Source organism: Hylobates moloch, unplaced genomic scaffold (assembly GCF_009828535.3).
Source record: "Hylobates moloch isolate HMO894 unplaced genomic scaffold, HMol_V3 SCAFFOLD_15, whole genome shotgun sequence".
Classification (NCBI taxonomy): Eukaryota; Metazoa; Chordata; class Mammalia; order Primates; family Hylobatidae; genus Hylobates; species Hylobates moloch.
In genome coordinates, this window is record NW_026652290.1 from 12,395,845 (window position 1) to 12,422,602 (window position 26,758).

At 39.8% G+C, this 26,758-nt stretch overlaps 1 protein-coding gene across 13 annotated transcripts in view; it reads left to right on the plus strand.

The window, feature by feature from the left end:
* The window catches only part of BPTF (bromodomain PHD finger transcription factor), a 157,517-nt gene that overhangs the window by 60,049 nt on the left and 70,710 nt on the right, over positions 1–26,758 (plus strand). For 9 of the 13 annotated variants that reach the window (XM_032177829.2, XM_032177820.2, XM_032177818.2 and 6 more), the window contains 7 exons: positions 2,364–2,552; positions 8,551–8,738; positions 10,069–10,424; positions 10,729–10,860; positions 20,338–20,467; positions 21,256–21,394; positions 26,413–26,592. In XM_032177829.2, coding sequence (XP_032033720.1) covers positions 2,364–2,552; positions 8,551–8,738; positions 10,069–10,424; positions 10,729–10,860; positions 20,338–20,467; positions 21,256–21,394; positions 26,413–26,592 — 1,314 coding nt within the window. The remainder of the gene's footprint in view (positions 1–2,363; positions 2,553–8,550; positions 8,739–10,068; positions 10,425–10,728; positions 10,861–20,337; positions 20,468–21,255; positions 21,395–26,412; positions 26,593–26,758) is intronic. The other 4 variants (XM_032177823.2, XM_032177831.2, XM_032177825.2 and 1 more) reach the window with 2 other exon arrangements.

Below are 26,758 nucleotides of genomic sequence, written 5' to 3' on the forward strand. Positions count from 1 at the left end.
CCAGCTAATTTTTGTATTTTTAGTAGAGACGGGGTTTCACCATGTTGGCCAGGCTGGTCTCGAACTCCTGAGCTCATGTTCCACCTGCCTTGGCCTCCCAAAGTACTGCGATTACAGGCATGAACCACCGCACCCGGCTCCTTTTGTTTTTTATAAATAAAAGTAAAATCTGTTTATAAATTTGTATTTCCTCCTCTTCTCACACAGAAGTAAGCATATTATAAGTATTGTTCTACATCTTGCTTTTAACATTTAATCTTGGATATCATTTTATGTGTGAACATAGTGATTATCCTCAGTTCTTGCTACAGTGCATGGTATTTCATTGTGTATACCAGCTTTTATTCAACCAATGCCCTATTGATGGGCATTTTCTTTTTTTTTTTTTTTTTGAAACAGAGTCTTGTGCTGTCACTAAGGCTGTAGTGCAGTGGTGCGATCTCGGCTCACTGCAACCTCAGCCTCCTGAGTAGCTGGGATTACAGGCGTGCACCACCACACCTGGCTAATTTTTGCATTTTTAGTAGAGACAGGGTTTCACCATATTGGCCAGGCTGCTCTCAAACGCCTGACCTCAGGTGACCTCAGGTGATCCGCCCACCTCAGGTTTCCAAAGTGTTGGCATTACAGGCATGAGCCACTGCACCTGGCCCCTCCCTTTTCTTTTTCAGACAAGGTCTCACTTTGTTACCCAGGCTGGAGTGCAATGGCGCAATCACGGCTCACTGCAACCTGTGTCTGTCAGGTTCAAACGATCTTCCTGCCTCAGCCCCTCAAGTACGTAGGACTAGAGGCGTGCACTACTATGCGTGGCTGATTTTTGTATTTTTCGTAGTGATGGAGTTTCACCATGTTGCCCAGGCTGGTCTCGAACTCCTAACCTCAAGTGATCTGCCTGCCTCAACCTCCCAAATTGCTGGGATTACAGGTGTAAGCCACTGCTCCCAGCCTTCTTAGGCATTTTTTGTGTTTCTGGGTCTTTTGCCATTTTAAATACTCCAATGAATAGCTAGCTCTATAGATAAGTAATTTAGTATTTTTTTAGTGTATTTTGGGCTAGTTTTCTAGACACAGGATTGCTATGTTAAGTAAATGCATGTGTAATTTTCCCTTCGTGTATTGTGAGACTTGGATTTTTGCCAGTTGATAACTGAGAGTAGTTTCTTCATATAGTTTTATTTTACATTTCTCATAGTTTGAATTGGGCATATTTCCATCTGCCTAAAGGCCATTTTCTTTTCTTTTGTGACTGTTCACATATTTTCCCATATTTTATCAGGTTGTCAGGTTTTTTTTCCTGAAACCCAACGTTATACATTAAAGATAGTTACTGCAATAGACTATCAACCAATTTTTACTTTAGGTGATTTGAAGAGTATCTTGTCAGTGGCAAAAACAAATGCAGAGGGAGACTTTTAATTTCTGAACTACCATGGAAAGACAGGCTTTCTGTTCATGGTACTGGTAATTTTTATATGCTTTTAAGAACTATACTCTTAGTGATACTATTAAATTGTCCTCAGAAGTTAACAATCACAGCTGGGCGCAGTGCCTCACGCCCGTAATCCCAGCCACTTTGGGAGGCCAAGGTGGGTGGATCACCTGAGGTCAGGAGTTCGAGACCAGCCTGGCCAACATGGTGAAACCCTATCTCTACCAAAAATATAAAACAATTATCCAGGCATGGTGGCGTGCACCTGTAGTCCCAGCTACTCAGGAGGCTGAGATGGGAGAATCTCTTGAACCTGAGAGGTGGATGCTACAGTCAGCCGAGATTGTGCCACTGCACTCCAGCCTGCGCAACAGAGTGAGACTCCATCTTAAAAAGAAGTTAACAATCGCATTTAGGCATTACCTTTCAATTAATTTGGGGGGCATGGTATTCTGGCAGAAAACCGTAGAGTTAAATAATCCTGCTTAATTCTGTTTCTAATACTATTTGAGTACTTTTGAAAAGTAAGACTATAAGCTTCAGATTTTGAATATTATCTCAGCAAACCACCTCTGCAATATCTGGTGCACTGTAAGTTTTGAGAGATAGTCATATCACTTGGTTATTCTCCAGCTCTGGGGTATCTGAAAAATTGTCTGCCTTGTACTGGTGACTAAGGTGATACGAGTCAGTGAGTTAGAGTTGGGTCCTCACCTCCCCCAAAAAAGTCAGTGAGTTAATAGCCTGGAAGACTTAAAAAAATAAGGTGTTGCCTACCACTTTCTTTTATACATCGCATTACTGATACATGAACAGATTTTCTTTTAAAAATACAGCTTTGTAATGAAATCCTAAAACAAGTGTCTTTTCTGACAATTCGTCATTTTTCATGTGATTTCCAATTTAAAAATCAGATATTCTATTTTTCTAGAAGAACCTAACAAGACATGTGAGAGCAGTAACATTAGTGCTACCACTACCTCCATCCAGCCTAATCTGGAAAACAGTAACAGCAGCAGTGAACTAAATTCTTCCCAGAGTGAATCTGCTAAGGCAGCTGATGATCCTGAAAATGGAGAAAGAGAATCTCATACACCTGTCTCTATTCAGGAAGAGATAGGTAAGAATATACTTCATCCATTCCATTAAAGGGAGGTTTTTTTCTTTCTTTTTTTTTTTTTTTATGTGTGTGTGTGGTGTTTTTGTTTTTAGTTTTTTAGTTTTTTTTTTTTTAGTTTTTAATTTTTTAAATGAAAGTTTGGTGGGGGGTGGAATTTAGATGTTCTTTTCCTTTATTTTTCATTTTTTTTTTAAAACACAGATAGCACTTGCACTCAATGTTTTTGTTTTAAAAATCTACAAAAGCACACAGAGCGGGAAAGAAAGATCCTTTTCATACTCCCCTCCCCAAAGGTAACCACCATCCATCAACAGTTTGGTGTGTAACATTTTAGATCTTTCTCTCTGCAGTTACATTTATGTATGTATGTTTACAAAGTTTTTGGAAGGCTTTGGGCGATTTTTTAGTTTTGGGGGTTTTTAAAATATAAACAGGATCAGTCTGCATATATTGTTCTGCATCCTGCTTTTTTTACTCAGTGATACATGGAGAGAATCTTTTTGTGTTATGAATTGAATTCATTTTTTTTAAAACTGCTGCATGGTACTCCAGAGTATGGATGAACCATAATTCATCTACTATTTCTCTATTAATGGACATTTATGTTGTTAACAGTTTTTCATTATTACAAATAGTGGTGCTTTCGAACATCCTTAACATATATCTTTGTGTACTTGTGCAGGTATTTCTGGCAGTATAGAAACAGTAAGTGGACTTGCTGGTCAAATGGTAGCTACATTTAAAAAACAGTGATAGCTACTGCTTGATTGTATATCAAAAGAGATTTATACCAGTAATTTTCATACATTTCTGTTTCCTTATTCTCTCACTTAAATTCAACATCATTCCTCTTAACATTTTTGCCAATGGTGAAAAGTATTTCGTATACAAATTTACATATTCTTACTCAACGTGGTTAAATTGCTTACATATATTTGTTGAACTTCCTGTGAGTTGCTTATTCATATCTTTTTCTCACTTTTTCCTAATGAGTTTTGTTATTTTTCTTTAATGAATTTTAGGAATGCTTTATGTATTATGGCTATTAATCTTCAATTTTACATATATTTGCATAGTAATTGCCTACTTTTAGCTCTTCGTTGTCATACAGAAGTTTTTACATTTTTATATAGTTAAATTTATCAATCTTTTTCTTTAGAGTTTCTCTGGATTGTGTGTTTTATTTATTTATTTATTTATTTATTTTGAGACGGAGTCTCGCTCTGTCGCCCAGGCTGGAGTGCAGTGGTGCGATCTCGGCTCACTGCAAGCTCCGCCTCCCAGGTTCACACCATTCTCCTGCCTCAGTCTCTCCGAGTAGCTGGGACTACAGGCGCCCGCCACCATGCCCGGCTAATTTTTTGTATTTTTAGTAGAGATGGGGTTTCACCGTGGTCTCGATCTCATGACCTCGTGAACCACCCGCCTCGACCTCCCAAAGTGCTGGGATTACAAGCGTGAGCCACCACGCCCGGCAATTTTGTGTTCTATTAAGGAGGGTTATCCCCATCCCAAGAATATACATTTTATAGTAATTCTTCATAATATATATAATCTTGGGATATATATATATATAATTATATAAGAATTATATATATTATATAAGAATTATAATATATATAATTCTTGGGATATAATATATCCCAAGAATATACATTTTATAGTAATTCTTCATAATACTTCTATAACTTTGTTTTCAACCTATCTAAAGTAATAATTTTCGTTTGATATGAGTTGGAAATCTGTTTTAATTAGGACTTTTTCAATTGCAAGTGACCAAACAAACTTAAACTAGCTTAAGTGAAGAGGGAATTTAATTAGCTCATATAGTTGGGAAGTCCGAGCCATCATCAGGTATAACTGGACCCTCAGATATCAAACTCTTTGTTTTCCTCTCTCTCTCACCTTTTAGGTCTACATATATTTATGTGTGTTAACCTCATTCTCTCCCAGTACAGACAGGCTATTCCCATGTGGCAGGGAAGATGGCACCAGCAATTTGTATTTATATGTTTCCAAGGTCTGTGACCCAAAGGCAAGGCCCCTACTTCTGCTCCACATCAAAAGCCCTTGAGGAAGGAATTTGAGTGGCTTATCTTGGATCATATTGTTTCTAACCCTATGGCCAGGGCAGGCAAGGTACTACGATTGATGCCTCCAGCAAAAGTGTATGACTAGAGTTGGGTAGGAATGGTTTTTAAGGAAAGAGGGATGCTGCAAATATTATAGCATAGTAAATATCTACACTTCCATCCTTTGGTAGCTCAGCACGTGTGTGTACTCACATTCGTTCCCATACATACAATTCAAAAATGGTTCTGCCTAATACAATACAAAGATTTCACCCACAACTTAAAACTTTTTCAAAAACCTCTTTCCCACAGTTACATCCTGTAATTGTATCTAGACCTAAATCTAGTATTTCTGTGTGTGTACATTAATTTCAATAGATCTGGGCTGGGCTTGGTGGCTCACGCCTGTAATCCCAGCACTTTGGGAGGCCAAGGCAGGCGGATCACAAGGTCAGGAGTTCGAGACCAGTCTGGCCAACATAGTGAAACCCCGTCTCTACTAAAAATACAAAAAAAATTAGCCGGGCATGGTGGTGTGTGCCTGTAATCCCAGCTACTCGGGAGGCTGAGGCAGGAGAATTGCGTGAACCCAGGAGGCAGAGATTGCAGTGAGCTGATATCGCGCCACTGCACTCCAGTCTGGGTGACAGAACGACACTCTGTCTCAAAAAAAAAAAAAAAAAAAAATTAAATTTCAGTAGATCTGGAGGTGGCTTATCTTGATCTCACAATCCATGAGCCACATTATGAATTTAACTGCCTATGACACTCATAAACATAGTAGAGGGTGTTCTTTAATAAATCTGGATGCCATTGGTTTTCTGGGAGAATGGCTGTGTTTGAGAGGTGAGAAGCATATAAGAAGATTCCGCTTCTGGAGGCCATTCTGTTTTAGCTGCCTAGTTCCTGCTGTCTGTTACTGGGGTTGGGTTGCTGGGGACTGCTGTAGGATTAAACAATCATATAACCCTATTTGGCAGGTTTGGGGTTTTTCCTGACAGTGGCACTCACTTGTAGATTCCTAGGTTCCCAGCTAGTACTTAATGCTAGTACTTGCTTTAGGATCCATGAAAGTGAACACCCTCCACTTCCTCAGTTTATCTGTTTATCTGTTTAGTAGGCCAATAGTCCTAGCCTTCAGGTGAAGAGTTCGTGTAGGCTTCTGCCTGCTGGTATCATAAACAATGAGCTGCAGAGGCTGATGTAGATCTGTAGCCTGCTGCCAGGCTGCATCACAAGGATCCACTGCTTTATAATAGGAGGAATATGGCCTTTGGGCAGAGGGTGTTCAGTAAAGACCTCTACCCTCAGTTTAGTTCTTTTTCTCCATTCCTTTAAGTCTTACCCCTGTGGTAATTTTCTCCTCCTTTCCCTTATTTGCACTAAATTTAGCAAGTGATAAAGGATTGACTCTGAGCAGTATTGGATTGTTGGCTCTGAATTAGGAAGCTTTTTAAAAGCACTGTGTCATTCTTTCTCTTTTCAGGAAATCTGACCCAGAACAAATGATGTCTAAAAAGTATCTATTACAGGACTTTATAGATGGTCCCAAGAACTAACCACCATAGTTCAACATCTTGGCATAAAACTCCATGATCTGAAGGCCAGGTGCAGTGGCTCATGCCTGTAATCCCAGCACTTTGGGAGGCTGAGGCGGGTGGATCACCTGAGGTCAGGGGTTCAAGACTAGCCTGACCAACATGGTGAAACCCCGTCTCTACTAAAAATACAAAAATTAGCTGGGCATGTTGGCGGGCGCCTGTAATCCCAGCTACTTGGGAGGCTGAGGCAGGAGAATCGCTTGAACCCAGGAGGCAGAGGTTGCAGTGAGCCAAGATCACACCACTGCACTCCAGCCTGGGCAACAAGAGTGAAACTCCATCTCAAAAAAAAAAAAAAAAAAAACCTCCATGATCTGAGACCCAAGAGAAAATTGATAGTCTGACCAACTGCTTTGCTACCACACATCCAAAGTGACTTGCTTTCCAGCCTGGGGTGGCAAGATGCTCAACACCCTCTCTCCATTTTGACTTATTATTTAAGGAGGGCAAAGAGGTGTGTTCTTTCTGTTTAAAACAAAAATCTGTGGAATGTGAGATAATTTTAATTACCATACCTTAAAAATCGGAGCTGGAAATTTGTAGAAATTTCTAGACCTACTTTTGAATTGTATTTTCTTTATTTCCAAAACTGTAGTAGTGTGATATTTTGGAGTCAAAATCTTAAAATATTCTACTGCATTATTTAGAATTTACTGGTTTTGATAGAAATACATCAAACTTGCTTAAAAAGGGAATTTTATTGACATACACTATTGAGAAGTCCAGTGTTGGTGACAGCCTCAGGTGCATTGTTGGATCTAGGGAGCCAAATGAGGTTATTGAGGCTACTTCTGATTTTGCCGTTTCATATTTTTCTGTTTATTTCTTCTCTGTGATGGGCTTATTGTTTGTTGTTATCAACGGTTTTCTCCATGTTGTGGGAATAAAAGTGGCCAACTTCTGATTTACACCCTTCCTGCTCGTTAGTACAAAAAGCAAAGACCCCTTCTCCATCTGTGGATTTTAAAAACTAGAAAAGGATGCTGAGAGGATTGAGCCAAAGAGCCAGTCCTGGGACAGTCACTGTGGCCAACTAGTGGTGTGCTTTGTCTGGCCACGCTGGGTCCTGCTGCTCACTCCAAAGGGGCAACATACTTGATTTGCAGCCCTGGCAGAATCATACGATTAAAGTGTGGGAGAGCGGTGGTGAGGGAAGTATCTCCGCAAAGGAAAGAAGGGGTATGGAACAGGTAAAATTAATAGATGTTTATAAAATTCTCTTAATTATTTTCCCCAAAATGCATAGCCAGTTTTCCCAATCCTAGTTTTTCTCTATTTACTTAAAATGCCATCTTTATTATATATAATATAGTAAATTATCTGTCTTTTCATTTGCCAATACCACAGTGTCTTCATTTTTTAAAGCTTTAAATTAAAAAGGAAAAATCAGAGCTTATTCAACTGTCTGGTCAATGGAAATTTAACAGTGATGCAGTAGTTTTAGAATGTATACAAATTTTTTCAGCCTGGGCTATATGGCGAAACCCCATCTCTGCAGAAAATACAAAAAATTAGCCAAGTGTGGTGGTGCATGCCTGTGGTTCCAGCTACTTGGAAGGCTGAGATGGGAGAATCACCTGAGCCTGGGGGGTTGAGGCTGAGGTGAACTGAGATTGTGCCACTGCACTCCAGCCTGAGCAACAGAATGAGACCCTGTCTCAAAAAAAAGAAAAAAACATTCAGCCAAAGTGAGATTGATCAGTATATAAAGCAGAAATTGCTCCTGTGCAGTTTAGTGTGTCCTTAAGAATTTACTAGGAAAATGTTGAGAGGTCTTTATTAGGTTATAAAAAACTAATTTAGTTGATTTTTTTTTATATTGATAAGCATACACAGATAATTATCTAAATTCCCTAGTGGAAAATTCATGACATTTATGTTTATAAGCTCAAAACTATTTGGTATTTAAACAGAATTTCGGTGGAAATCTTTCAAAAACTTACACCTTTTTATACAGAAATCCATATTGAATATATAAGGCAACACTTTGTTAGTTTGCTTTTTGAGTTATTATTATGTTTGTTACTTGTAAGTTTGTAGCAGCTCTTCCTGTTTTCAAATAGATGAGCTTTTAAACAGATAACCTAGCATGTTTGAATTTTTTGTGGAATAATAGATAACTCACAGTAAAGTTACAACATATTTTCTTTTAAGTAAAAATCTTAAGGAATAATGATACTCGTTTTGCCATTCAAGGGCCTTTTTTTATCCGTTTACTTTGTGGATCTTACACATACACCAGATACGAGTTTTGGTGAAATAAGGTGGTTATAATTATTTACTTATTGTCAGCAATTACTTTGTGGCCTGTTCATTTGACAATAGGTGATTTCAAATCGGAGAAGTCCAACGGGGAGCTAAGCGAATCTCCTGGAGCTGGAAAAGGAGCATCTGGCTCAACTCGAATCATCACCAGATTGCGGAATCCAGATAGCAAACTTAGTCAGCTGAAGAGCCAGCAGGTGGCAGCTGCTGCACATGAAGCAAATAAATTATTTAAGGAGGGCAAAGAGGTGTGTTCTTTTTGTTTAAAACAAAAATCTGTGGAATGTGAGGTAATTTTAATTATCACACCTTAAAAATAGGGGCTGGAAATTTGTAGAAATTTGTAGATCTATTTTTGAATTATATTTTCTCTATTTCCGAAACTGTAGTAATTAACAAGATTGAAAGTATTAGGCTTTATAAGTATAGTTGTATACCCAAATTTCAGTCAAGGCATAAAAATGCTATAAATGGCTGATACACTTTCTTACTACATGATCAGTTTTATTCTACATATAATTCTAAAGAATTAAAGCCGCCTTTACACATATGAGTAGGCTATTTTGGGTTTTATGGTTTATTAAAGAACTGTAGATGATTCACTGCTCAGTTCTAGCTGTGATCACTTCAGGTGAACCTGCAGCTAATTAGAGGATGAGGCTTACCCATTGATAGCAGAGTACTGTGGATAGGACAGCATGGCATCCCAGCTCTGATCATGAACAATGGGATCAGAGCTAGGACTCGGTATCTCTGTGCTTCAGCTAGCCATGGTGACAGGACACGGCCCCAACTTTGTCTCCCATATTCGAGAATTATTTGCAGGATAGATATGCAAGAATAAAGGACATTCTTAACATCACAGCAATTGCTTAAAAGCAGTGGGTTTCATACTTCTTTTTGACTCTGACCCTCAGTCACATACACATTTTTTCATAGCAGCCCAATACACATATTCAAAAGCTTTCTGAAATACTATTTTACCTTATGATGTGGGAAGCACCCTGATATTTTCTGTGCTAGCCTATTGCATTACATTTTATTTTTTAAAAAGCTGAATAAGGCCACTGTTTATTTCATAGTCCACTAAGAGTTGGGATCAACTGTTTGAAAATACTATTTTGAAGTATCCATGGGGTCTTACACTATAGCTGGAATGATAAAAGGACCTGAAAGGGTGTTTTTAGGAATATATTTTTGGGGGGATAGTACATGTGATGCCCTTCTTTTTCCATTAAGTATATGTTATAAACTTGAAAAAAATGGTAGGTGAGTAATTTATATGTATGGTTTCATGTGTATATTTGAAGTATTAATACATGAAAGCAGTGAATAATAGTATCTGACATGTAATATGTACTTAATATGTGTTAGTTTTCTTTCTGCAGGCATATCTTGGTTGTTTAATTATAAACAATTAGCTTTAGCTTTTAACTTAGCTTTTAGACTTCAAAAGTTCTATCATAAGATTTATCTTACTTTGAATTATTAATTTTAATTATTGAAAGACAGTTGATTAGATGAAATTTACATCTTTGATTGACATAAATAATCCAGTCTTTTTATTTTTTTGGTCAGGTACTGGTAGTCAACTCTCAAGGAGAAATTTCACGGTTGAGCACCAAAAAGGAAGTGGTCATGAAAGGAAATATCAACAATTATTTTAAATTGGGTCAAGAAGGGAAGTATCGCGTCTACCACAATCAATACTCCACCAATTCATTTGCTTTGAATAAGCACCAGCACAGAGAAGATCATGATAAGAGAAGGCATCTTGCACATAAATTCTGTCTGACTCCAGCAGGAGAGTTCAAATGGAACGGTTCTGTCCATGGGTCCAAAGTTCTTACCATATCTACTCTGAGACTGACTATCACCCAATTAGAAAACAACATCCCTTCATCCTTTCTTCATCCCAACTGGGCATCACATAGGTAAAGGAAACTAAGTTTAATTTATTGCTGTAAATATACTAAATGTTTATAAAATGATTGTTGTAGTTGTGCACTTGAAAACGTCATTACCAATGAATTGAATGAAGTCAATGTGGTCAGCAGACAGGACATTAGAGGCATGAGTGTACTTCTAACTTACTGAACCAACACCACTATTTGGAGGATTTCTAGGAGTCATAGTCTTTATCCCTGGAATCAGATGGAGGCCAAAGTTACAACTATTGTGCTTTTAATTTAAGGTCAACCTAGTGAAATAATTTCTTTCATTTCTTCTGAAATATAGGGCAAATTGGATCAAGGCAGTTCAGATGTGTAGCAAACCCAGAGAATTTGCATTGGCTTTAGCCATTTTGGAGTGTGCAGTTAAACCAGTTGTGATGCTACCAATATGGCGAGAATCTTTAGGACATACCAGGTAAGTGAATTCTCAGCCTTGTAAATGATGAATATTGGACTCCATTTTGAAATACTAGCCTATTAATAATGAAAGTTAATATATTTAAGAGGCCATATTGAAGACTTTACTTTTGGCCTCATTTTCTTCCTATATAAGTTGTAAACATGAATGAATATTATTAGTTCTTTCTTTCTTTCTTTCTTTTTTTTTTTTTTTTTGAGACAGAGTCTTTCACTGTCTCCCAGGCTGGTGTGTAGTGGTGCAGTCTCAGCTTGCTGCAACCTCTGCCTCCCATGTTCAAGCGATTCTCTTGCTTCAGCCTCCCGAGTAGCTAGGATTATAGGCACCCGCCACCTTGCCTAGCTAATTATTTGTATTTTGAGTAGAGACATGGTTTCACTGTGTTGGCTAGGCTGGTCTTGAACTCCTGACCTTGTGATCTGCCCTCCTCGGCCTCCCAAAGTGCCGGGATTACAGGTGTGAGCCACCGCACCCGCCATGAATATTAGTTCTTATTTGCCATACAGGATTGTGATGAAAATCAAAAGAGATCTGGTATATGAAAATTTAAAATATTTTCTAAAGTAAATAGCATTTTTATTGACTAGAAAGAGCACTCACATTTTTTAGTATTTATTCTAGAATCTTGTAGGCAGTATGCTAGAAATCTGATTTACATCCTTTTTTAAAGTTCAGTGTCCAACCAAAGATCATGTAGCTCCCGAGTAGACCCAGGGCTGTGCTACTTGAACAGATAATTAAAAAGAAAGAAAATTTTGTGACTTGAATCTACTTTTTAGCCCTGATAGACTTGCTTTGTAACTGTAGTCTTTAAAAAGTTATTATTACAAAACTAAGGTTATGGTAAATAATAGAATATTTAAGGGCATAAAGCAAAAAGTAAGAACCATTTTATCTTCCCTGCCCCCATCTTTTCTACAGAGTCCACTCCAAAGGCATAGCCCTGTAGTTTTTAAAATATAAATACAGGCCAGGCACAGTGGCTCAACTTCTGTAATCCCAGCACCTAGGGAGACTGAGGTACTAAAAACACAAAAATTAGCTGGGTGTGGTAGCACATGCCTGTAGTCCCCAGGTACTCGGGAGGCTGAGGCAGGAGGATCGCTTTAACTCAGGAGGCAGACGTTACAGTGAACCGAGATTGCACCACTGCACTCCAGCCTGGGTGACAGAGCAAGACTTCATCTTAAAAAAAAAAAAAAGGAACATAAGATATGTTTTTGAGAAAAGTAAATTTATGCCTACTAAATGGTTTTCATCTGCTGAGGATATGGCTCCCAGTTTTCTTTGGTGTTTCCACCACATACATTTTTTTTTTTCTTTTTGACACAGGATCTCACTGTCACCCAGGCTGGAGTGTAGTGGCACCATCACAGCTCACTGCAGCCTTGACCTCCCTGGGCTAAGGTTATCCTCTCACCTCAGCCTCCTGAGTAGTTGGGACTACAGATACATTCCACTATGCCTGGCTAAGTTTTGTATTTTTTATAGACATGGGGTCTCATTATGTTGCCCAGGCTGTTCTTGAACTCTGAGCTCAAGCGATCTGCCTGCCTTAGCCTACCGAGTGCTGGGATTACAGTTGTGATACATTTCTGATAAGAGTGCAATTAGTACAATGGTTGCTATAACAATTTTAGAGAATGGTTTGACAAAAACAAAGTTAAAAATGCAATTCGACTCCTTCCTAATACAGTAGAGAAACTTTTACCCTGTGTACATGAGAAGACATTGTAGCAGGGTGTTCCTTATAATATTATTTCATAATGATGAAATTTGGAAACAATATCTAAGTGCTCATAATCAGGCTTTTTTTTTTTTTTGATATGGAGTCTCGCTCTGTCACCCAGGCTGGAATGCAGTGGCGCGATCTCGGCTCACTGCAGCTCCGCCTCCCGTGTTTATGCCATTCTCCTGCCTCAGCCTCCCGAGTAACTGGGACTGCAGGCGCCCACCACCATGCCCGGCTAATTTTTTGTATTTTTAGTAGAGATGGGGTTTCACTTTGTTAGCCAGGATGGTCTCGATTTCCTGACTTCATGACCCCCCTGAGCCACTGTGCCCGGCCAATATTAGGCATGTTTAAATTGTGTTATTTCATAATGGACTGTTACATAGCAGTGAAAAACACACTGGAGCAACAAGTGTCGAGATTGAATCTTGTAAGTTTACAATAGAATGAAAACATTTGGAGAGGGTGGGAGGGGCACAAGGGTTGTAAAAATTACCTATTGGGTACAGTGTTTACTATACAGGTAATGAGTAACTAGAAACTCTGTTCCCCCCAGTGCACATATACCCCTTGAATCTAAAATAAAAACTTTTAAAAAGAGAAAACAGTTCCATCACTAAAAATACATCAGGATAAATGTATATACTACATACATTTGTGTAGATTTTAAAAGCATGTGTGATAATACAATGTTGTAGTATTGTTTAGGGATATAGACATTTGTAAAATTTTAAAGGCAAGGGCTATATGCTTGAAAGGTAAGAAATACACTTCTAAATAAATAAATGCTCAACTATAAATCATAATGAAAACCAGAAGACATTTTGATCTGGATGTTCATGAAAGTACTACATACATTGAAATTTGTCAGATGCAATTAAAGACTTCATAGGAGAAGTTGCTAGCTTTTAATGCTTATATTAGAAAAGAAAAACTGCAAATTAATTAGCTAGGGGTACATCTCAAGGAACCAACCTAAAGAAAGAAAATATTAAAGATGAGCAAATATGATGAAATAGAAAACAAATATACCTTAGATCCCATTATGTTTTACAAGTCTCTGATAAGATTATCAAGGGAGGAAAATAATACAGCACAAATAACCAATATCAAGAATAAAAAAGGCCGGGCACAGTGGCTCATGCCTGTAATCTCAGCACTTTGGGAGGCCAAGGTGGGTGGTCACCTGAGGTCGGGGATGAGAATCTTTGAACCTTGAGGCAAAGTTGGGTGATTGAGCCGTGCCTTGATCCAGCCTGGGCAACAAGAGTGAAATCTGTCTCAAAGAGTAAAGAAAGAGACATACTAACCAATATTTCTGATTCTCTAGAACTTGGAATTTTAAAGCCTTCACAGGGTCACTAAAACAGTATTCAGGTTTCCTACATCCACAAAGAAAGGAGTCCACCTAGAAAGAGTGGACCAAGATGGTAGAATAAAAGTCCCCAACTGATCGTGCCCCACCTTCCATCCCCACTGCCACAGAAAGGGACCCACTGAGCTCCTTTTGGGTGGGGGGAAGGGTTGGGGAGGAGGCCACACTGATCCCAGTCCTTAGTAGGGCAGAAGCCACACTCTTAGGCAGGAAAAGGATTTCTGGTTGTTTATCACTGCACCTGTCGCTAAGGTGATGGCAGGACCAGATGATTGCATAAGAGATTTCTTAAATTTCGAGAACCAGACAGTTCTATTTAAACTTTTCTACCAGAATAGAAAAAGGAAATTTTACAGATTATTGTTTCTGTTAGCGTGAAACTGTTAGGCAACTTGATAAATAGAAATAGACAAATAGAAAATTATGGCCCTGTCTCCTTTATTAATATTTATTAATAATTAATATCAAATAGGTGTATCTATAAGAAATCTGAAAATATTGATATGCAGATATATTCAGGAGTAAATTTAAAGAATAAGAAACCATGGCTAAATTGGCTTCACCTTAGACACCAATCTCCAATACTAGGAGATTACTAATACCATACTATTTTAAGAAGTCAAAGAAAGGCTGGACGCAGTGGCTCACATTTGTAATCCCAGCACTTTGGGAGGCCAAGGCGAGTGGATCACTTGAGCCCGGGAGTTTAAGACCAGCCTGGCCAACGTGGTGAAACCCCATCTCTACTAAAAATTAGCCAGGCATGGTGTTGCATGCCTTTAGTCCCAGCTACTAGGAGGCTGAGGCAGGAGAATCACTTGAACCCGGGAGGCAGAGGTTGCAATGAGCTGAGGTCGCACCACTGCACTCCATCCTGAGCAACAGAGCAAGATGCTGTCTCAAAAAGAAAAAAGCCGAAGAAAGGAAACCTTTTGATCATCTCATTAGATGCCAAGAAGGTATTTTGTCTAAATTCATTATTATTATTATTTTTTTTTAATTTTTTTACATTTTTAATTTTTTTGTAGAGATGGGGTCTCCCTATGTTACCCAGACTGATCTTGAATCTCTGACCTCAAGTGATCCTCCCATCTTGGCCTCCCAAAGTGCTGGGATTACAGGTGTGAGCAGCTGCACCTGGCCTATTTATTCTTTTTTTTTTTAAACTCTTAGATAAATATGAATATATGAAGTCTTTTTTTTTTTTTTGAAGATGTATTTCAAACCAAATTATTATGCCTTTTGGTGAAACCCTTGAAGCATTCCCAATAACATTCAGGTGGAACAAAAAAGATTACCCACTATTGGCCGGGTGAGGTGGCTTTCCCACCTGTAGTCCCAGCACTTTGGGCAACCAAGTCAGGAGAATCGCTTGAGGCCAGGAGCTGGAGGCTGCAGTGAGCCATAACTGTGCCATTGCACTCCAGCATGGTCAACAGAGTGATACCTGTCTCAAAAAAAAAAAAAAATTATCAACGTTATATTTTAACATTTTCTAAAACTACCAGGAAATGCAGTTTGCCAAGAGAAATAAAACTTATAAATATTGTCAAGATATAGACACAATTATTATATGAAGTTGAGCTAATTAATTGACACATATGATTTTGTTCCACGCTGAACTCCACCAAAACTGTGGCCAAACTTTTTTAAAATTACAGATCCACAGGGACAAGGGAAACAATAGAAAATACACCACCTATAAAATTGCAGAAGCAATAATGCAGGTAAACAAATGGCAGCCTACCCACCAAGGCCAAATCCCAAGTCAGTGGGGAAAACAGTCCTCAAAAGATCCAAAAGCAAGAAGTATAGAGCCAGCCGCTTTGGATGCTTGGCTATAGTAGACCTGTTTTATGCTGCAGTCACGCCAGATACCTTGATTGTGGTGAGCCCTGTATCTTCCAGGGTTTGCTGATGATCTCGCCCACTGATTTCACCAAAAGAGGTCTGTAAACTTTCCTGAAAGCTGAAGCCAGACTGTGATCCAGAGACAAGTTTATATTTTCCTGGGAACCTTCTTTGATAGTAACAATATGCTCTATGCAGGTAGTTTTATACTTGATGCTGAGTTTTCTTTTTCTTTTTTTTTTTTTTTTTTTGTGACAGTCTTTGCTCTGTCGCTCAGGCTGAAGTGCAGTGGTGCAATCTCAGCTCACTGCAACCTCCACCTCCCAGGTTCGAGTGATTCTCCTGCCTCAGCCTCCTGAATAGCTGGGATTATAGGCGTGTGCCACCACGACTGGCTAATTTTTGTATTTTTAGTAGAGACGGGGTTTCACTGTGTTGGCCAGGCTGGTCTCCAACTCCCAACCTCATCATGATCTGCCCACCTCGGCTTTCCAAAGTGCTGGGATTACAAGCGTGAGCCACCGCACCCGGCCTATGCTGAGTTTTCAAAAGGCAAACTTTATACTGTTTGGGATGCACACACATAGGTTCTAAAAGTATAAGGGAAAACAAGGGAATGTTTAGCACAAAAGTATTCATTGCCAGGGAATTGGACACACAAGCATCTGATGTATTGGTTGTAGATAAAGTTCTGTTTCTTAATCTGGTTGCAGTTTACATGTTTTTAAAAATTACAATGAAGCAAAAGATTGCAGGAACAACAACAACAAAAACCTCCAACACCTAGGAATAATTGTGTGTGTGTGTGCATGTGTGTGTCTGTGTGTTTTGAGACAGAGTCTCGCTCTGTCATGCAGGCTGGAGTGCAGTGGCGCCATCTCGGCTCACTACAACCTTCGCCTCCTGAGTTCAAGCAATTCTCCTGCCTCAGCCTCCCGAGTAGCTGGGATTACAGACAAGTGCCACCATGCCCGGCTAATTTTTGTATTTTTAGTAGAGACAGGGTTTTGTCATGTTGGCCAGGCTGGTCTCGAGTTCCTGTCCTCAAGTGATCCACCCTCCTCGGCCTCCCAAAGTGCTGGGATTACAGGCGTGAGCCACTGCATTCGGCCAGACGTAACAAGAAATATTCAAGGCCTGTGTAAAACAATCTTTAGGCCAGGCATGGTGGCACACGCCTGTAATCCCAGCACTTTGGGAGGTGAGGCAGGAGGATTGCTTGAGCCCAGGAGTTCAAGACCAGCCTGGGCAACATAGGGAGACCCTGTCTCTACCAAAAATAATAATTAATTAATTAATTAATTAAAAAGTTAAGCAATCTTTAAAGCTTAACTAAAGACATGAAGGATACTTTGGGAATAAGATTTTCCACCCTGGAGCATGGGAGGTTTGACCAAAATGATACTAATATTTGATCTAGAAAAGTTAATGTGCAAGAATACTGCACACAGTAGCTCACACCTATAATCCCAACACTTTGAGAGGCTGAGGAGAGAGGATCACCTGAAGTGAGAAGTTTGAGACCAGCCTGGGCAACATAGCAAGACTCTGTCTCTGCAAAAAAATTAAAATTGGCCAGGCATGGTGGTGCATACCTGTAATGCCAGCTACTTGGGAGACTGAGCCCAGAAGTTGGAGGAGGATTGCTTGAGCCCAGGAGTTTGAGGCTGCAGTGAGCTATGATTGCGCCACTGCACTGCATCCTGGGCAACAGAGTGACAACCTGTCTTTGAAAAAAAAAAAGAAAAGAAAAGAAAAGTTATTGTGTAAGAATAGCCAAAAGGGGAAAAAATAGATGTTAGTGAAAAAGGCACTAGATATTAAAGCACATTTTGAAGCTTCAATATTTGTTCTACAGAAGCAGCAAATCAGTAGATAAAATACAGAATCTAAAAATAGACCTAAGCATGGGGATTTAGCTGTAGTAGCATTGCACATCACAAAGGGAAAGCATGTTTGGGAAAATATCACGTAGATCTCTGCCTTAGCAAAAAACATTTAGATTGATGAAGAATTGTTTAAAAAAAAAACCCAAAACCCTAAAAACAAAGGAAAACTTCAATAAGAAAGTATGAATTAATTTATGTTTTTGTTGTGATACTTTCTTTTTAAACAGATAAAAAATCCAGATGCCATAGAGGAAAAAAGTGGATACATGTATTTAAAGTTCTGAGTGGAAAAATGTTACTGTAATCAAACTCAAAAGACATGACAAACCGAGGAAAAATATTTGTACCACAAATGGAAAATTTTCTTAATTGACAAAGACCTTTTATAAATGAAAAGCACTAGTAGTCTAATACAAACAAGACAAAGGATTTGAATAGGCATTTTGCAGAAAAATAAATATGAAAGGCCAGTAGACGTAAAAAATGATTACTTCTCTCATAATTAAAGACAATGGGATAGTATTTTTTACCTCTGAGTTTGACTAACAGTTTAGAAGTTCAGTACTAACTCAGCATGAGTGAAGGTGTAGGAACACAGGGTGGCTTTATTATTGCACTGTTCTGAAGAGCAGTTTGACCCTATATCCGTCAGCATTTTCAGTGCAAGAACTTTTGGACCCAGCCATCCCACCACTGGAGGATATAGAGGGGTACTCCCCAGGTTTACCAAGAAAGACATAAAATATTGTTTGTTACAGCTATGGCTGTGAGAGCAAAACACTGCAAAACCCTGAGCACCAGTGGAGTTGAAGTTCAGTTCATTCTCTTGGTTGGACTTCGTTGACCAAGGAGAAGTAGAAAGAAAATCTGCCACTGGCACACCCACCAGCATGCTACTCTGGGATAGGTAGCATCAGAGATTAGCCATAAGACTGCCTAACTGGCCTTGCTTCCTCCACAAAGAGAAGCCTTTGTATTTGGTGATAAAAGGGACCTCTTTGCCTCGTGGACACCAAGAACACAACTGAGCACCCTGCCCAGCTTTGAGCTCCTAGGGTGTCACTGCACTAGAGTCCTTCAGACAGTGCTCCATTCCTGGCCTCTCTCAGTGAAAATGGCCCGGTTGCCATGCTGGACCTGGCCTTTCAGAGGTGTATAGAAGCCAAGCCCTCATCTCCATGAGAAATCCTACACAGTCCTCCTGGCGTAGTCACCCCGCCTTACTCCTGTAGCCTGAGACGGTCAGGTTATCCGCCGTATTGTGCCTGCAGAGCTTGTCCTTCTCCTTAGTTCCAAGTGTATTGGCAGAGGGATGGAATTTGAGTACATTAGCTCCCAGTGAGGATCCACTCCCTTTCCCCTCCTCCCATCAGCTTATGGGAGACTGTGAAGAGCCTACGGAGAATGTTTGCTACACCAGTTGAGTGCAGTTAATAGGCATGAGCTGTCAGCCTGGGGGAGACTGTATTCTTGGGACCTACAATCACAGGGACACAAAGCCTTCGTAAAAGTTGGGAGGGAGAGAAGAAGCAGGGAGAGTGATGGGGAATTTTTGGTGGGGGGGAAAGGAGATAAAAAGACTGAAATCCCCTCCCACATCTTTTTGGCATCAGTACCCCAAGTTAACAAAAGATCTGTAGTCTTCCCGCAGAGCTGTGCATGAGAAATTGGCTGCATCTGGTTAGGGTGTGATAAAAGCAGTTCTTCTGCCACTAGCGCTCTTAGAGACAAGCTCCTTTCTTTGTAGGTTTTGCTTCGTGTCTCTGTGAGAAATATTCTGATTCATGAAAATCTAGTCTAATCCCCTAAATGTAGAGCCTCACCACAGGCCTGGTCTTTACTGGTAGGTGCAGTGATTTCCTTTCCTGCTTGAGAAGGAGTTGTGGCCGATGCCTGTGTCTCATGATTTAGGTCAATATGGGCCGACCTTCCTCATCCTTCCTCTCTTTCTCCCTGGAAAGATGGGGCCCCATGGGCCCCTTTCTCTGCGAATGTAAGAAACCTGATTTCTGTTAGTGGATCCTGTGAATGCTTTAAAATCCCCAGTGCTTGTGAGAATCAGAAATAGCGATTGATAAAATAAATGTTTTTGTATTCTTTGGTCTTTGCTTTTTGGAAGGAAAAAACTCTGGAAACAAAGTGTTCTTTAACAGTGACCTGGTTTAATAAATTATGGCGTATCCATGCAATGGTATATTTTTTAATTCCTTAAAAAATGTGTATATTTTGATAAGGAAAGATCTTCTAGTGTAATTATCCATTGATTAAAAACTGTGGTTGTGTGTGCACTAAAAAGTACATATGTGTGAATATGTAATGGACTATGTAAAGAGATACATAAATGTTGGTATATACCATATATACATGAAATGTTTTAGAAATAAATCATAATTATTTCTTATGGGGAGGCATGGAAAGGATAGCATTTCTTGTTTTTGCCTTTTTGTACTCTATCTTTTCTTATTAAGGAATTGTACAACTACAACTAAGTTTTGTCAGTTGGGGTTGTCTGGTTTGTAGGATTATAACTAAGTCTGCTTTATCTTCCTAATTTTTCAGTATTGCATTTTTATCTTTTCTGTTTATTTTTCCAAGTTAACATTGTCTTTCTATGCATGAATTCTTAGGTTACACCGGATGACATCAATTGAAAGAGAAGAAAAGGAGAAAGTCAAAAAAAAAGAGAAAAAACAGGAAGAAGAAGAAACGATGCAGCAAGCGACATGGGTAAAATACACATTTCCAGTTAAGCATCAGGTAATTTTTACAACAACCCTTTAAAATAGTGTTAGCCATTTCTGAGACTTTTATTCTGAAACTTTGAATACTTAACTAACTTTATTTTATTTTTGACATAGCCTTTGTATTTTATTTATTTATTTATTTATTTTGAGACAGAGTCTCGCTCTCTTGCCCAGATTGGAGTGCAGTGGCACAATCTCGGCTCACTACAGCCTCCGCCTCCTGGGTTCAAACGATTCTCCTGCCTCAGCCTCCCAAGGAGCTGGGATTATAGGCGTGCACCACCACGCCCGGCTAATTTTTGTATTTTTAGTAGAGATGGGGTTTCACCATGTTAGCCAGGTGAGTCTTGAACTCCTGACCTCAGGTGATCCTCCTGACTTGGCCTCCCAAAGTGCTGGGATTACAGGCATGAGCCACTGCTCCTGGCCTACTTTTGACATAGTCTTTTAATTAATATGTTAGGGATAAAGTACATCTTCCTGGCAAATTTACAAAGCATCGGTTTATCTTAGAATATTGGAGGCTTACAAGGCCAATTTGTTGAAATTGTTATAAAACTGTAAAAATGTGTTAAATTTTACATGCTAAAAAGGAGTATTATTTCATTAATCTTTGATTCCCAGTGAAAACTAAATTGATTAGTAAATTTTTTTTGTCCTCACTTGGAAAAACCTGGGGATGATTAGTAAATTTAATTTGCCTGACTTTGAAACTTGTTTGGTAAAAATGCGTAAAACCACATGTGGTTTATAAGCATTGTTATTCTTGTTGTTTAATCAAAATGTTTTCATTTACACCAGGTTTGGAAACAAAAAGGTGAAGAGTACAGAGTGACAGGATATGGTGGTTGGAGCTGGATTAGTAAAACTCATGTTTATAGGTTTGTTCCTAAATTGCCAGGCAATACTAATGTGAATTACAGAAAGTCGTTAGAAGGAAGTAAGTAATTAAAATGACATGTCCTGCATAATCGTTTCTGCTTTATATTTCTTATAAATTTGTAGTATATTGACTATAATTTAGATAAAAACATTTTTCTGAAATTTTTATTAATACTGCAGAATTACTAGTTTAGTTTACTAAAACCGTAAAACTTTAAAAATTGCCTTTATTCACAGGAATTTGATGTCTCAGATTTCCGTAAGATTGTAGAATGGAACTTGTTTTTTAGAAGAGTCCTCAGCCGCCTGATTATCATTTTTCAAAATCTTAAATTCAGGCCAGGCAGCCAGGCGCAGTGGTTTGCGCCTGTAATCCCAGCACTTTGGGAGGCCAAGGCAGGTGGATTACTTGAGGTCAGGAGTTCTAGACTACCCTGGCTAACATGGTGAAACCCCATCTCTACTAAAAATACAAAATTTGCTGGGTGTGCTGGCACACGCCTGTGATCCCACCTGCTGAGGAGGCTGAGGCAGGAGAATGGCTTAAACCCAGGAGGCAGAGGTTGCAGTGAGCCAAGATTGCACCACTGCACTCCAGCTTAGGTGACAGAGCAAGACTCTGTCTCAAAAAAAAAAAAAAAAAAAAATCAGGCCAGCCACAGTGGCTTACACCTATAATCCCAGTGCTTTGAGAGGCTGAGGCAGGAGGATCACTTGAGGCCAGGAGTTCAAGGCCAGCCTGGGCAGCATAGCAAGACCCCATCTCTACAAAAAAGTTTTAAAAATTAGCCAGGTGTAGTGCCACATGGCTGTGGTCCCAGCTGCTTGGGGGTCTGAGGCAGGAAGATTGCTTGAGGCCAGGAGTTTGAGGCTGCAGTGAGCTATAATTGTGCTGTTGCACTCAGGCCTGGATGACAGAGCCAGACTCAATCTCTTAAAAAAAAAAAACTTAATTCAGTACTAATTCACTTCTTGAGGAGTCATGTATCTAGTTACCTTAGCATATTTGCAAGTAAGAGAAAACCAGAAAGGAAGTGATAGAGGCTTCCAAAACACTGTCATATAAATGAGGTTTTTTCTTTTTTGTTGTTGTTTTTGTTTTTGTTTTTTTGTTTTTGTTTTTGAGACAGAGTTTCACTCTTGTTGCCCAGGCTGGAGTGCCATGGCGCGATCTTGGCTCACCGCAACCTCCGCCTCCTAGGTTCAAGTGATTTTCCTGCCTCAGCCTCCCAAGTAGCTGGGATTACAGGCATGCGCCAACACGCCCGGCTAATTTTTGTATTTTTAGTAGAGACGGGGTTTCTTCATGTTGGTCAGGCTGTTCTTGAACTCCCGACCTCAAGTGATCCACCCGCCTTGGCCTCCCAAAGTGCTGGGATTACAGGCATGAGCCACCGTGCCTGGCCTAAATGAGGTTTTTTCAATGAGAACATTTGGACACAGGATGGGGAACATCACACACCGGGGCCTGTCGTGGGGTGGGGAGAGGTTGGGGGATAGCATTAGGAGATATACCTAATGTAAATGTAGAGTTAATGGGTGCAACACACCAACATGGCACATGTATACATATGTCACAAACCTACACGTTGTGCACATGTACCCTAGAACTAAAGTATAATTTAAAAAAATAAATAAATAGGTTTTTTGAGGGAGGTGGTTTTTGTTTTTGTTTTTTTGAGGTGGAGTCTTGCTCTGTCACCAGGCTGGAGTGCAGTGGCGTATCTCGGCTCACTGCAACCTCTGCCTCCTGGGTTCAAGCAGTTCTCCTGCCTCAGCCTCCCGAGTACCTGGGACTACAGGTACACACCACCACGCCCAGCTAATTTTTGTATTTTTTATAGAGACAGGGTTTCACCATGTTGGCCAGGATGGTCTCAATCTCTTGACTTTGTGATCTGCCTGCCTTGGCCTCCCGAAGTACTGAGATTACAGGTGTGACCACTGCGCCTGGCCCGTAAATAAGCTATTAATTGAGTTTTTACGACTGGCTAATGAGCTTTAGTATTTAGAATCACCGAACTCTATAGAGATGAACTGCTCTTTTAAAAGACCATGTGTTTTTAAACTCATGTTCAATGAGCCGACTGTTTCATAAGGGTGCTAGGTGACATAGTGAAGACCACATATACACAGAGTGATAGAACGCTGGCAGGACCCAACCCTTTTCTGTGATTCTTTTCTTACCTCACCACTATTCTGCTCTTGACAGGATTACGGTTTCTTTGCACTCTCTTCCCTTCCTTCAGCCAGACCTTTCTGGAAGAAATCATTCATTTAAATAAAAAATAGATATACCTTGCTAGGTCCTTGGGATATTTAGGTTCAAGTGAAGAAGAAGGTAAAGAATAGGAAAATGACTTTAAAGCCAGGTACCGTGGCTCACACCTGTGATGGGATGCCAAGGCAGGGGAGGATCAGTTGAGCCCAGGCATTCAAGAAACAGCCTGGGCAACATGGCAAATCCCCATCTCTACAAAAAATGCAAAAATTAGCCAGGCATATTAGTACACACCTGTATTCCCAGTTACTCAGGAGGCTGATGAGGGAGGATCACTTGAGCCCAGGAGTTCAAGGCTGCAGTGAGCTGAGATCAACCCACGGTGCTCCAGCCTGGGTGACAGAGCAAGACCCTGTCTCCAAAAAAAAAAAAAAAGAAAGCCTTTAAGGCCCAAGACTATTTATCTAGACAGTAGTTCTGTTTTGGGAGGCTTGATATATATATATATATATATTTTTTTGTAATTACTATGGGAAATTTAAAACTACGCAAATACGAAGAGAATAATGAACTCATTCAGCTTCAACAATTATCAAAGTTTATCACTTTTTTTTTTTTTTTTTGACATGGAGTTTTGCTCTGTCACCCAGGCTAGAGTGCAGTGGCATGGTCTCAGCTCACTGCAACTTCTACCTCCCGGGTTCAAGCAATTCTTTTGCCTCAGCCTCCCAAATAGCTAGGATTACAAGTACCCGCCACCACGCCCAGCTAATTTTTGTATTTTTAATAGAGACAGGGTCTCGCTGTGTTGTCCAGGCTGATCTTGAACTCCTGACTTCAAGTGATCTGCCTGCCTCGGCCTCCCAAAGTGCTGGGATTACAGGTGTGAGTTACTACTCCCGGCCAAATTTTATCACTGTTTGTTCAGTTGGCACTGACCACCTTTTTTAATCCTGTAGTGTTTTAAAACAAATCCCAGAAATCACGTTTCACCAGAAGTTCAACACGTATCTCTACGTAGACATTTTTCCATAACCATCATGTCATTATCACACTCAACAAATTAACTACAATTAACAAATTAATCATCTGATTCTCAGTCCATATTCCACTTGTCCAGTTGTCTTAGAGATACCTTTTTACTGTGAGCAGTAAACAAGGCCACAGATTGCCTTTGATTATTTTTCTTCAGTCTTTTATTCTGTTATATAAACTTTAAGGATTCCAAGAACTATTGAAATAGATTACAAAAGTTTATATACGTACTTTTTTCCTTGGTAGAGGATCATAGCATTTATCCATTTCTAATAGGGTTCTGTGACACAAAGTATGTTAGAAACCACTGATGTGGACTTTCTGGAATCATCAAACAGATTGTGATAATCCTTCATACACGAGTTTTCTTTCTTTTTTTTTTGTGTGTGTGTGTGACAGTCTCGCTCTGTCAGCCAGGCTGGAGTGCAGTGGCACCATCTCAGCTCGCTGCAAACTCCACCTCCCAGGTTGAAGCAATTCTCCTGCTTCAGCCTCCCAAGTAGCTGGGACTACAGGCTCGTACCACCATGACTGGCTAATTTTTGTATTTTTAGTAGAGATGGGGTTTCACCTTGTTGGGCTGGTGTTGAACTCCTGGCCTCAAGTGATCTGCCTGCCTCAGCCTCCCAAAGTGCTGGGATTACAGGCATGAGCCACCATACTCACCCAAATTTTATCACATTTGTTTCAATTGTCACTGACTACTTTTTTTTTTTTTTTTTTTTTTTTTTTTTTTTTTTTTTTTTTTGAGATGGAGTCTCACTCTGTCACCCAGGCTGGAGTGCAGTGGTACGATCTCAGTTCACTGCAACCTCCAACTCCCAGGTTCCAGCGATTCTCCTGCCTCAGCCTCCTGAGTAGGGATCACAGTTGCGCACCACCATGCCTGGCTAATTTTTGTATTTTTAATAGAGGCGGGGTTTCATCATGTTGGCTAAGCTGGTCTTGAACTCAAGTGTCCTCAAGTGATCTGCCCACCTTGGCGTCCCAAAGTGCTAGGATTACAGGCATGAGCCAGCACACCCATCCAAATTTTATCACTCTTGTTTCAGTTGTCACTGACCACTTTTTTTTTTTTCTTTTTTTGACACGGAGTCTCGCTCTGTCGCCCAGGCTGGAGTGCAGTGGTGTGATCTCAGCTCACTGCAACCTCCGCCTCCAGGGTTCAAGCAATTCTCCTGCCTCAGCCTCCTGAGTAGCTGAGATCACAGGTCTGCACCACCACGCTCAGATAATTTTTGTATTTTTAGTACAGATGGGGTTTCACCACGTTAGCCAGGCTAGTCTCAAACTCCTGACCTCAGGTGATCCACCCGCCTCTGCCCCTCAAAGTGCTGGGATTACAGGCCTGAGCCCCTGCAGCCGCCTGTAGTATTAATGTTTCTCTTGTAGCTGACTATGACTGTGTTACAGAATCGCAGTTTTTGTTTTGTTTTGTTTTGTTTTTTTGGACACAGAGCCTCACTCTGTCACCCAGGCTGGAGTGCAGTGGCATGAGCCACTGCACCAGGTCCACTTTTTTTTTTTTATCCTGCAGTGTTTTAAAACAAATTTTATAAATCACGTTTCACCAAAAATGTTCACAAAGTTTTCTGAAATGTCTAAAATTCAGTCATTCCTTCTATGTTTTAGGTCGGCTAGGCATATAGGATTATATGGTACCTTATACTCAATAAGACCTTTGTCCCTTTTTTTTTTTTAAATGAAAAAATGAGACATAACTTACTGGAAATTATTTGTTTATTTTCACTAAACTTGACATATTAAAGTGCTAATACTCTGGAAATAACGTTAATTATCCTATACATGGTTCTTTTTAGCCAAAAATAATATGGATGAAAATATGGATGAGTCAGATAAAAGAAAATGTTCACGAAGTCCAAAAAAAATAAAAATAGAGCCTGATTCTGAAAAAGATGAGGTAAAAGATTCAGATGCTGCAAAAGGAGCAGACCAAAGTGAAATGGATATCTCAAAGATTACTGAGAAGAAGGACCAAGGTAAGGAGAGTCAGCTGTGGAGGGCAGCCTGGGGGTGATAAGAATGCACTGGATCAGGGTCCCACCACAGGAAAGGTACTGCATTGTGTTTTCTTGATAATAGCTTTATCAAAACGTAATTGATATCCCATACAATTCACCCAATTAAAGTGTAAATTCAGTGGCT